General features: G+C 36.7%; 1 protein-coding gene across 3 annotated transcripts in view; it reads right to left on the bottom strand.

Moving 5' to 3' along the window:
- The window catches only part of LOC106084608 (uncharacterized), a 92,219-nt gene that overhangs the window by 49,843 nt on the left and 29,578 nt on the right, over positions 1-12,798 (bottom strand). For all 3 annotated transcript variants that reach the window (XR_001220840.2, XR_001220841.2, XM_013248429.2), the window contains exon 2: positions 5,953-6,000. Coding sequence is in view for 1 of the 3 variants with exons in the window: in XM_013248429.2 (XP_013103883.2) it covers positions 5,953-6,000 (48 nt within the window). In the remaining 2 variants the exon portion in view is untranslated. The remainder of the gene's footprint in view (positions 1-5,952; positions 6,001-12,798) is intronic.

Raw genomic sequence — 12,798 nt, 5'->3', positions numbered from 1 at the left:
TGGCGGAGGGTATAATTAGCAAAATTGGTCAATAAAAACAGATTATAATGCATGCAATATGCAGCAATGCAAGTTCAAGCTCAATGATAAGGGACCACATTTTTATAGCCGAGTCCGAACGGAGTGCCGCAGTGCGACATCTGTTCATAGAGATTTTTTTACAGGGCACAGTACCTCAGAAATGTTGTCAGCATTAGGAGGGGAAACCCACAGCTGAAAATTGGTTGGTCTCGCCAAGATTCGAAGCCGGTGGCTTGATATAACTCCCGTTTAATCCGTCCTGGAATCTTGTCTTTTTGAGCCTCTAGAGGGCGCAATTATTATCCGATTGTATAAAATGTTTTGTTTTGTTTCCCAACAACTATGCCAGGTATGGTCTAAATCTGTTCATAACCCGATATAGCTCCGATTTATTGATTATACTTTGCGAGCCTCTTATCGGATTTGGCTGGATTTTGTACAACGGCTTCTCCCATGACCTTCAATATACGTGTCAAATATAATCTAAACCGGTCCCTCTATTTTACTTCTTGGGTCCCTAAAGGTCGCAATTCTTATCCGAAGTGGCTGAAATTTTACACAATGCCTTCTACTACGTTCTCCAACATACAGTTAAATTATGGTTCGAAACGGTCCAAAACTTGATATAGCTCTAAAAGCATAGCCTAAAAAGAGATACCGGACAAAGAACTCGTCAAATGCGCGCCATGTGGAGGGTAAATAAGATTCGGCCGCGCCGAACTTAGGACACTCTTACTTGGTTTTTTGCTTGTATATGCAAAAATACATTTTGCATAAAATATGCACAATGCGAAAAGAGATTTTCTTTTCGTATTGTGGCAAAGAATGGAAACGATTAAGGATTTTGTGAACAGTACGGAATTGCTGATGTAGATCTCTTCGGCTAATTACGGCGAATGTCAATATTGTCATGGAGCGGATTAGAATCCGCCGAATTTTCTAAAACCCAAACTAACCATTTCTATATATTTTAAATGTGTAGTCAAGTTGCAGGCCAGGCGTAGTACAAAAATTCAGCAACATCGGATCAGAATTGCGCTCTCTAGAGGCTTAAGAAGTCAAGATCCCAGATCGTTTTAAATGGCATCTATATCAGGTTTATATGACAGCTATGAACCATACTTAGCACAGTCGTTGAAAATATGCAAAAGTTCAGCCAAATCTAGATGCTCAAGAAGTCGAGAGCCGATATCGGTTTATATGACAGCTATATCAAAAAATGAACCAATTTGGACCGTTTACAAGCCCAACCGACCTACATGTATAACATATAGTTGTGCAAAATGTAAAGCGTCTAGCTTTACTCCTTCGAAAGTTTGCGTGCTTCCGACAGACGGACGGACATGGTAAGATCGACTTAAAACGTCATGACAATCAAGAATATATATCCTTTATAGGGTCTTAGACGCACATTTGCATCCTATGGTGGAGGGTATAATAAAACGTATGGGACATTTTTAACACAAACAATATATGAACCTTTATTACGAAAATTTTCTTTTATTGTAACTGTTAGCCATAAAAGTAGCAATATTGAACGTATCTAGCTTTGTTTATTATAAATTCCTTAGCAGCTTCGCCTACGGTAAAAGGAACTTTCTTTCGTTTGTAAACCCAAAAACTCTCGATTGGAAAAATGTTTCAATAGCCGCAAACGATTATTAGGTTAGGTTGAAAAGAGGGTGTAGATATTAATCCGCCCTATTCCACTATGAACATACACCTAAGCCTGTAATCGGCTTGTTATGCGCTCTAAAAACTATAAAATAACCTCTAAAAAGAAAATTTTAAATTAGGAATTCCGTGCTACTTACAAAATCCTTAATTGTTTTCAATGCCACTCCCCTAAGTTGGTTCATGTCTGATATTGTGTCTCCACCTTAGTACCGCTATCTGTTGGACGCGAAAACCGGGAAATGACAAAGGTAATGCTTCAACGTGTCATCATCTTTCCCGCATGCCCTACACGTGCTACCACTAGCCGCACCCATTTTACATAAGTGAGCTCGTAGTCCTATGTGTCCCGTTATGATACCAATAGCTATACTGACCTCCTTCTTGCTTCCTTTCAGTAATAGCCTCGTCTTGTCACGATGTGGATCACTCCATAGGAATTTCGCCGCCCTACCGACCGTTTCGCTGTTCCACAATGTTGCATGCGCATTAATCCCTTACCTGCCCACTCCCTTACCTCGAACTGCGTCGACCCGACAGGATTCGGGTTAACCAAATTTATTGACGGCAGTCCTCTGGCCTTCATCATCAAATCGTCTGTCCTTTAATTTCCCCTACTCCGTTATGGCCCGGCACCCAAACGATGCGGTTTTTCCCATCCTCAGAGAAGGCGTTAATCTCCTTCGATAATCTCCGTTAATCACTGCAAGACCGTTCGTGACCTTACGGTCTTGGCTGTTATTGCCCTTATGGCAATTTTACTGTCGGTAAAGATGTTCACACTCGACGTCCTCGCGTTAGCACCACACCACTTCACGCATTCCGTGATCGCCCGGATCTCCGCCTGCAGGACCGTATTGTAGTCAGGCAGTCTAAAGCAGATCCCAGTCCGTGGGTTTTCAATGTAAACCCCCAGGCTCACTCTGTTTTCTAGCTTTGATCCATCCGTGTAACATGATCTTCCAGATGGCAATACTAGGGTTCGGGTTAACCAAATTTATTGACGGCAGTCCTCTGGCCTTCACCATCAAATCGTCTGCCCTTTAATTTCCCCTACTCCGTTATGGCCCGGCACCAAAACGATGCGGTTTTTCCTATCCTCAGAGAAGGCGTTAATCTCCTTCGATAATCTCCGTTAATCACTGCAAGACTGGTCGTGACCTTACCGTCTTGGCTGTTATTGACCTTATGGCAATTTTACTGTCGGTAAAGATGTCCACACTCGACGTCCTCGCGTTAGCACCACACCACTTCACGCATTCCGTGATCGCCCGGATCTCCGCCTGCAGGACCGTATTGTAGTCAGGCAGTCTAAAGCAGATCCCAGTCCGTGGGTTTTCAATGTAAACCCCCAGGCCCACTCTGTCTTCTAGCTTTGATCCATCCGTGTAACATGATCTTCCAGGTGGCAATACTAGGGTTCGGGTTAACCAAATTTATTGACGGCAGTCCTCTGGCCTTCACCATCAAATCGTCTGCCCTTTAATTTCCCCTACTCCGTTATGGCCCGGCACCAAAACGATGCGGTTTTTCCTATCCTCAGAGAAGGCGTTAATCTCCTTCGATAATCTCCGTTAATCACTGCAAGACTGGTCGTGACCTTACCGTCTTGGCTGTTATTGCCCTTATGGCAATTTTACTGTCGGTAAAGGTGTTCACACTCGACGTCCTCGCGTTAGCACCACACCACTTCACGCATTCCGTGATCGCCCGGATCTCCGCCTGCAGGACCGTATTGTAGTCAGGCAGTCTAAAACAGATCCAAGTCCGTGGGTTTTCAATGTAAACCCCCAGGCCCACTCTGTCTTCTAGCTTTGATCCATCCGTGTAACATGATCTTCCAGATGGCAATACTAGGGTTCCGTCAATCCAAGACTGTGCCGATGGCAGCAGTGCGTCGCACTCGACTTCAAGGTTCATCTCAAAACGATTATTAATTTACAATTATTATTCTCTAGTGTGAGTAATGAAGCATATATACCAGTGATGGGCAAAAATAATCACACTATTGCTCATTACTGTGTACGTACACAAAAAAATAATCCCAAGCAGGCTCATGGCAAATTTTGTGCTCGTCTCGCTCACAACATTTTTCTTTTTTTGACTCTGTAAAGAGCAGTCATTGTTTTGAGGTGAGTGCGGATGGTAAACTTAAAAGGTGACACATTTTAAAGTTATACCTTAAGCCTAGTACTGACTTTGACTTTTCGCCCGAACAACTTTCAAAAAGTATTATGAAAAAATGGTGACGAAGAAAATGCGAACACATTCCGTAGAAGTGGTACTGAGTTCTATAAGCAAAATAGTAGCGACATGTCGCTGCGTCAATTGAAATTTCGCGAAATGAGTACCGAACAACTCTGTTTCAATGATGTTGTCGTTGTTGTGTGTTGTTGTTTGACTTTTGTTCGTGTTCTGGCAAAGAAGAGAGTCCGTCGGATTTCGCAATAATGTAATAGGCATTTTCGCCACGAATGAAGTCAGTACGAGACTTTAAGTACAAAATTCTGATATGCCCAATGACAAAAATTATTAGAGCAACGGACAAATAGTTGCCAGGTACAAGGAAACAACACACATAGCTAAAGCACATACATTGTTTGGTAATGTTTACGCAATAAAAATTATTTACCCCAAATGTTCTGAAAATTGCGGATGGCGTTTTGTTTTTTAAAATATTTCATAGTGTCCTAGCCGATATTCCTTCTTTTCTTGTAGCGTTCATCACCTTTAAATAAAATATGACACTTAATATGACTTAATGTGGATTTGAAATAGGTTTGTTTGACATACTTCTTTTATAGAACGGTCAAGTAAACCTTTTTTAACGGTTCAAAAAATTTCGTGAATAGGAGCGTATATATCCTTGATTGGCTTGACATTCTGCATCGATGTCCGTCCGTCTGCCTGTCAAAAGCAAGCTAACTTCCAAACGAGTAAAGCTAGGCGCTTGAAATTTTGCACAAATTCTACCTATTAGTGTTGTATTTTTAAATAGGCCACATCTATGTATTGTATAGCTCTCGTATATATTGTTCGCCAAATTATACTTCTTGAGTCTCTAGAGCGCACAATTCTTTACCGATTTGGCTGAAATTTTTCGTAGTAACTTCTCCTGTGACTTTCAATATATGGTCTGAATCGGGTTATAACCGGATATAGCTCCCAAATAAACCGATCTCCCGATTTTACTCCATGGCCCGATTTGGCTGAAACTTTGACTTTTACTGTGGTCTCCAACATCCAAGCCAAGCATGGCCCGAATAGATAAATAACTTGGAAAAGCTTCAATAGTATAGCAATTGTTGTACATTTGTTTGCCTTTAACGAGATACCGTGCAAAAAACTTGACAAACTCGATCCATGGTGGAGGGAATATAAGTTTTTTTTTTATAGTATATTGAATACAGCAGATCGTAATATATTATTATATGTATTTTCAAAGACAGCAACGGTTGTACTCATCGTGTGATACATACGAAAAATTAATGGGTCGGTTTGGTGTGACTATAGTTGATTTGCCATCCATAATCGCCCCCTAATATGAAAAATGGATTTTGGAATAAATATGCCACTCTTTCGATTAAAGCGTGCTCTTATTTGATCGAACATACATGCAGGCATATGTCTACAAAAAAAGGCAATACATATGAGAATACTTGCTGAGTACACCGCGCTCTATTCGTATTTATCGTACATAAGGAGTCTTATGAATACAGAATATGGCAAACACTTATGTAACGCACACACATTAGATCTGCTGATAATTGATGAAAAATGGAATTTGAATTATATTGCAACATAAAGTTGTATTTGGCATACTTTTCAACATGCACAATCTATGTGTAAATTAAAAAGAAAATACATATACATAAGCATGATGTTAAGTTATTGTAATTTAAAAGTAAAGAAAAACTGGTCGAAACCCCCGAATAATCTGCTCTATGCATGAAGAATGTAAGGTATTATCAGGTTTGAAAAACGTTTTACTTATCAAAACTTCTTGCAAGATTTTATCGCAAAAAAGGTATCTATTTTCATCGTAAGTAGAAGTCAATGTTTTCACAAAATAAGTCTACTTGTCGAACTTGTCCTTTATGTGAAAAGAATTATTTTTATGCGTGTACATTTGTATTTGCTTATCTTTTGCATGTTTTTACACTTTCTTGTTATTTCTTGAATGTCTTTGAAAAGTTTTTTTTTTCAATCTCTTTAAAATTTTTTTTGGGAAGTAATGGTCAAAAGTGTTCGACTTACCGTGGAACATTCCGAGGTTTGTTGGCACAAAGGATTTTTCGCCGCAAACTGAAACAAATTATAAACATTAAAAATTAATTGAAATTGGGAAGTTTTACAATTAAAAAATTATTTGATTTAATCATTTATTTAATTGATTTTCATTTTCAATAAAAAAAAACGATTCAATCATTTTTTTATTGAATCTTAAAAAATTTTATATATAAAATATATATATATAAAAGATAAAACTCCTCCACAAACAGTCTTTCGACTGTAGCATCGATCTAATTATATTTTGGGGTTGCCCAAAAAGTAATTGCGGATTTTTTAAAAGAAAGTAAATGCATTTTTAATAAAACTTAGAATGAAATTTAATGAAATATACTTTTTTTACACTTTTTTTCTAAAGCAAGCTAAAAGTAACAGCTGATAACTGACAGAAGAAAGAATGCAATTACAGAGTCATAAGCTGTGAAAAAATTTGTCAACGCCGACTATATGAAAAATCCGCAATTACTTTTTGGGCAACCCAATAGATAAATGTTTTTCTGTTGGGCTTACTTACCCAATCCATGTAATCATAAAGTAACTGACTCGCTATCCTTTCTTTTATAATTCGGAAAACAATATTTTCCGTTTCATTTTTAAAGAAAACCCCAGATGTGTTTTGTTTCTAAAGAGTGATCATGGAGCCAAACATGAACGTCAAATTCGTGATTCAGGAGTTTTACATATGTGAACCATGTTGCATCAAAATTAAGGGTGCGCCTCATACAGTGTGCTTTTCACAAAAATTATAATGTAACATTTGCATATTTAAAACATTTTTTAAATAGATTAATTAAAAAATTTATTTCAAATTTCATAATTTTCAATCAATTTTTTAATTGAATATGCAATTATTTTAATTGAGAAAATTTTCAGCCACCTTTTCCAAAACTGTGATGATATTATCATTTTCGTGATTGAAACAGTTTCAATCAAAAAATTAATGGGATCAATAATTTGGCGATTGTAACCGATTATTACTGTAAACGCAAGTTTTAGGGTTAATATCTCACATATATCGTCAGTTCATTTTCAGTTTTAACATAACAGAAGTGACTTTAACATCAAAATAAGAAAGGGAATAAAACAGATTTGTTTGTCGCAAACGCCTCCAAACGTTTTTTTTTTTTGCGCGTACCACTCAAATTTTTTTCTAATGTTCTCGCCAGGATTCAAACGTTCATCGTCACAGGTGGACATGGCAACCTCCGTACCCCGAAAGAAAATATCTTCAAAATGCCTTTTCTGGATGATTGTTTAGTTATTTTCTGCATGCTGACCTATGGAATGTAAACGTTGATCAACTTGAAAGATTTAATTTCCATTGATAAAAAAAGCTTTCAATCATTTAAAAATGTAGTCAAAGTTATTCAGCAATTTGAATATTGTTAATGTTGTTGATTGTACAGACTTTAAGATTTTGAGTTTTACTTCACACGTATCAATGAGTGCTGATCGATTCCAGTTTTTAAGCTCAATAATAAGGAGCCTAATTTTTATAGCCGAGTCCGAACGGCGTGCCGCTGTGCGACACTAAAGGGGATAACCACCACTAAAAATTGTTTGTGATGTTCTCGCCAGGATTCCAACCCAATGGTTCAGGGTCATAGGCGGACATGCTAAACTCTGCGCTACGGTGGACATCTGTAACTATCGGTGAACGAAATTTCTTGTTTAGAATTTCTTGTTTAGAATAAGACTATCTAACTGCAAAAAGTTTGAACAAAATTTCTTGGAAGGAGAAATTCGACTCATCTCTGTCTTGAAAGTTAATCTTAACAAACATTTAAAGCTCACTCGAACTATGTACATAAGTTCATAGTTTCAATGAATTAATATTTTCAATTGTTCTATGTTACGTCCATAGCAGTTGACGAGGCCATTTGCTCTCATTACGATCGTTGAGATTTACTTATTGAATAGATACGAATGGGCCTTAGCAAATAATGACTTAACCAAAGTCCATCAACCGTAATTAACTTCAATGCATTTTTGGAGGAGAACAAACGGGCCGCCTTTATTTATGGCACTTCTAGAATATGACAGTCAGTTATTTAATTGACTCGAGTTGGACGAACGTAAATATGTATATACGTATGTATGTGGTTCGTTCGCTCCATGGTGTATGCTCCCATGCATGTCTAAAGGAGGAGAAGAATGGCCAGAATGGCTTTTCGGGTTCGGTTAGTTATTGTTTTGTGCCAGCACACAAATATGCAGGTATGACGGACGACGAGCAGCTACGCTGCAATCTGTACCACAAGATGACTTTGCCAATGACGAAGACCCACTTTGAACATCAACGTCATCATCATCAGCTACGTGTAATCATTATAATTTTCCACGGTTACTTTCATTGGGGCAATAAATCCAAATCAAAAACCAATAAAAGGAAACACTGTTGCACTCGAACTGCAACCGCAACCACTGTCCACATAAAAGCGTTTCGAAAGATCTGCGGGTTTTTGTTGTTATTCGCATTCTACAAACTCGATTTGATGTTCTGCTCGCCTTAATGGTGGGCAACACTGTCGAAACCATTGGCAGAGAACAGTGTGTAGAACGCATCGTTCTCTGTTAGAAGACCGAAAACAAAAGCGTTTTCAATCCCCATAGTCCAGATCGCTACAATGAGGATAATGATGATGACCACTGCCGAACCGAGTAGTGCCACAACGAGATCATTATTAAATCATCTTTTGGCCGTGGATCGCTTCAAACGGTCAACAATGGCACTGGGCCGTTGCAGGGACTGGAGAAAAACAAACAATACGACAAAGTTCTTTGACTGACCGGCTCGATTGGCGTGGAGTGCTTATTATTTAAACAATAGTCCAGCCGGACAATAGTCCAACTCATCACGTCCACTCATCATCATCAACTGCTGAATCGAAGCGCATTAGACCTCCTCTCCGCCATAGTGTTGTTGGTGGCGGCAAGTGCTTTCTCGTGAGATGATTATTGCTGCACTCTTTTCCGGTTGGTGGTACACTTTTATTGACCAAAATTGTTATTTGCTTCATTTAAATTCCAAGTTTCAATGCATGTTGCCCATTAACTATCAACTGAGCTATTGTGGAAGACGGTATTTGCGTGAGTGCAATTGACATAGGCACATTGCTTCTGGATGAAATGGAGGCGGTCCCAAATGCCAAGCATATTTTAATGGTTTATGCCAATTCTGATAATGATGTCAAAATCATTTTGTAATTGCAAATGCCGAATTTATATTTTTCCACCATCTACATTAGCGTTCAAATTTATTTTTAAAACTCAGCCACACCATGTTCACATTGACCATGCATATCATTGACCTTACAAACTTTAATCGCATTGTACCCATTGATATAGAGAAGTATTCCCTGTTCCTTAATGTTTAAGGAAAATTTTGTATTTAGTACACAAATCATTCACACTCCTGGCTTAGGTTTGTGTCCATAGTGGCATGGGGCGGATTAATATCCTCACCCTATTTTCAACCTAACCTAACCTATTATGCACTTTTTACGTTGCACAATAAATAGCAAACTATCAAAAAATGCTTGCTAAAACAACAGTTTTGTCTGCTGAAAATGGGAAAACAGACTTGACTGCTGTATCAGCAATAAAAGGGCTGCTGTTTTAGCAAATATTTTCGTGTAAAGGCTGGTACTATTTTCGTTTTTCTCGATATTTCTCGGCGATTAATTTTGATAGATAGTAGATTTTAAAGCGAAACAAGTAAAAGGGTGCTAAGTTCGGCAGGGCCGAGTCTTGGGAACCCACTATCAAGGATTCTGCTAATTTATGCAAAATAAATTTAGTTGAAGGGCATAATTTTATTCTACAACCAAACTTCTATCAAACCAGCAAAAATTAAAGCCACTAGGAACCGAACAAGGATCAGGTTATAGACTGATATGGACCGAATTTAGCACAGTTGTTGAAAGTTGTAACAGAACACCGCATGCAAAATTTCAGCCAAATCGGACAAAAATTGCGGCTTGTAAGGGCTCAAGAAGATTGGTTTTTATGGGAGCTACATCAGGTTATACACCGATTTAGACTATACTAGGCACAGTTATTGGAAGTCAAAACGGAACACTACATGCACAATTTCAGACAAATCGGACAAAAATTGCGGCTTGTAAGGGCTCAAGGAGTCAAATTGGGAGATCGGTTTATATGGGAGCTAGGGACGTAGCGCCCAAAATGATTGTGCCTTCAGAAAAAAAATTAAATTAAATTAATACTAAGCACAAAATTTTAATAAAACCTTTTAAAATGACAAAATTTTTTGTTTATAATATTCTACAGACAGAATTTTGATCAGAGTAGGACCAACTTAAAATTATTTACTTAAGTGACAAATTTTAATACAATTTTTTCTTAACAAATTTTAATAAAAATTTTTCTAAAGATAAAATTTCAGCGTCATATTTTTAAAAACAAAACTTCATCACAATTTTTCCTAACTTTAATACTTCAGCCTAACATACTCTTCGTCCAGGCCGGGCCACCATCAAAATTATTTCCTTAAAGAAAAAATTTCATTACTATTTTTCCTAAACACAATACTTCAATAAAAATTTTTCTAAAGAATACATTTAGTGAATTTTCTAAAGACAAAGTTTGCCCTGCCTGCCTTGAAATTATTTTATTTCACTAAATATTTTTTTTGTGCCTGACATAAAGTTTTTTTTTATTCTTTTCTGTCCCAAATAGAAACAAAAACCGAATGAAGAATCAAAAAATGAAATTTTTTCTATGTAAGGATAAAATTTTAAAGTCTTTTTCTAACGTCAAACTTTCAATGAAATATGAAATGAACTTTCTTAAGCCAAAATGTTGCTCAGGCCCGGGCACCCTTGAAATTATTTTTCTAAAAGAAAGATTTCGGTAAATTTATTTTTAAGTAAAAATTTAATCCATAACGCTTGACCCTCGATTCCCTTGTCTAATTTCAAGCAGCTATCTTTACGCTTTCGACCGCTATCGTGGTTTTGACAGACGGACGGGCGGACATGGCTAGAACGTAAAGGCGATCAAGAATATATACTTTATGTGGCCGTATACGAATATTTCAAGGTGTTACAAACGGAATGACTAGATCAGTATAACCCCATCCTGGTGGTGGGTATAAAGAGAACTAGCTGATTTTTTTTCAGTAGGCCATTCCCTCATTATTTGCGGTAAAATTTTAATAAAATTTGTTTTTTTATCATCGAAATTTTTGAAATGTTTAAAAAATGTGATCGCAAAAAACACGGATTTTCAACGATGAAATAATCGAACATTTTCAAATAATCGAACAATTGAACAATTTGAAGCGCAGTCACGGTCAACATTGGCATGAAACAATCTTCAAACATTAAATTATACGGACCGTACTATCGATTCAAGTAAAGTCTTCGTGCTTTTTTCTGAATTGTATGTTTTTTTATTTTGAAAAACTTTCCTATAGCTCTTGAAAATCTCACTTTACTTTAATAGCAGCAATATTTGCTTAGGTTGAAAAGAGAGTACGGATATTAATCCGCCCCATGCCACTATAGACCTACGCCTAAGCCTGTAATCGGCTTGTTGTGCGTTCTATATTGCAATGTTATTCCTATTTAGATGAATAACAAAACAGTCTTTTCTTATAATATTGGCCTTATATAAAAGTTCTTGGTTATATGCACACTTAACATAATTCCATTGATGAGATCTGTAAAGCAATGTGCAGGCCCTTAGACATTTTCGATCGAAGATGCGAATTTTTTTTCCATCTACGACGGAGAGATATTAAACCAAATTGCACAACCGTAGTTTATAAGCGGTCTAATTAGTGATTGATGCATAATAACGTGTACTCTTCTAGCAACACTAGAATGGAATAGAAATTTATATTAGGAAAATGCTTTGAGAAGAGAAATATTGAAATATTGTAGATACTACACAGATTGCCTTATTCGGTGTAGAAGAATTATCTTTATTTTGATTACATTTATTTACCATTGGTCTAAATAATATCGTCCCACAATATTCGTTTTTATTTTCATGTTACAATTTATGGTATATTATTCGACCAGGTCGAACAACTTCTATAGTCCGTCATTAATTTTCTCAACGGTGTTATTAGCATAGTAACACCGAAAAAATATTAACTTAAATTTAAACTTGCTATTGATTATTAAAAGTATTTTTAACAAAGCGATTAATTGCCTTGTTAATTTTTGACATTGAAATTCTATTTTCCATTGAATCGTGACATGTGGTTGGCAAAAAGACAAATTGTTAATTACACAAATAAATATTGTTATTTAATGGCAGAAATAGTATGTATCTGTTTCTACAAAAAGCTTAATGTTTCACTGACACTCACTCCCACTAATTTTGTATTTCGGTGATATTATTCACGTGGCTTACGATCGCAAGAAATTCATTTATTTTGAAATAAGCTGAATTTTTAGTGCGAATGGGTTTAGGATGTGAAAATATAAAAAGAAGAATTGCATTGTAAAACGCAGCCGAACATGGAAAGCTACAATGCTCCGAAATTAAATAAAGTATTTATGTATATTAATGTTACCCTATTGTATTGGAATATTTAATTATCCATCTAAATTTAAGCGTCTTAATAGTGACTGACAGAAGCATAACATGCAAACTACATCTCTCCATGTCCAAACAAATATATCTGTAAAGTTAATAACTGCTCTAATTGAATTATTCAGCTTGTCATAAAATTGATGATGTCGTAAAAAAAAATATATTAGGAGAATTCACCGTTCCTTGCAGGAGCCAATTAATCATTTTGAAAGTCCTTTTCCCCATAGGTTTTGATTGTGTTTT

Source organism: Stomoxys calcitrans, chromosome 4 (genome assembly GCF_963082655.1).
Source record: "Stomoxys calcitrans chromosome 4, idStoCalc2.1, whole genome shotgun sequence".
Classification (NCBI taxonomy): Eukaryota; Metazoa; Arthropoda; class Insecta; order Diptera; family Muscidae; genus Stomoxys; species Stomoxys calcitrans.
Note: the sequence above shows the minus strand (reverse complement) of the source record. Positions and strands in the feature narration are given on the sequence as shown.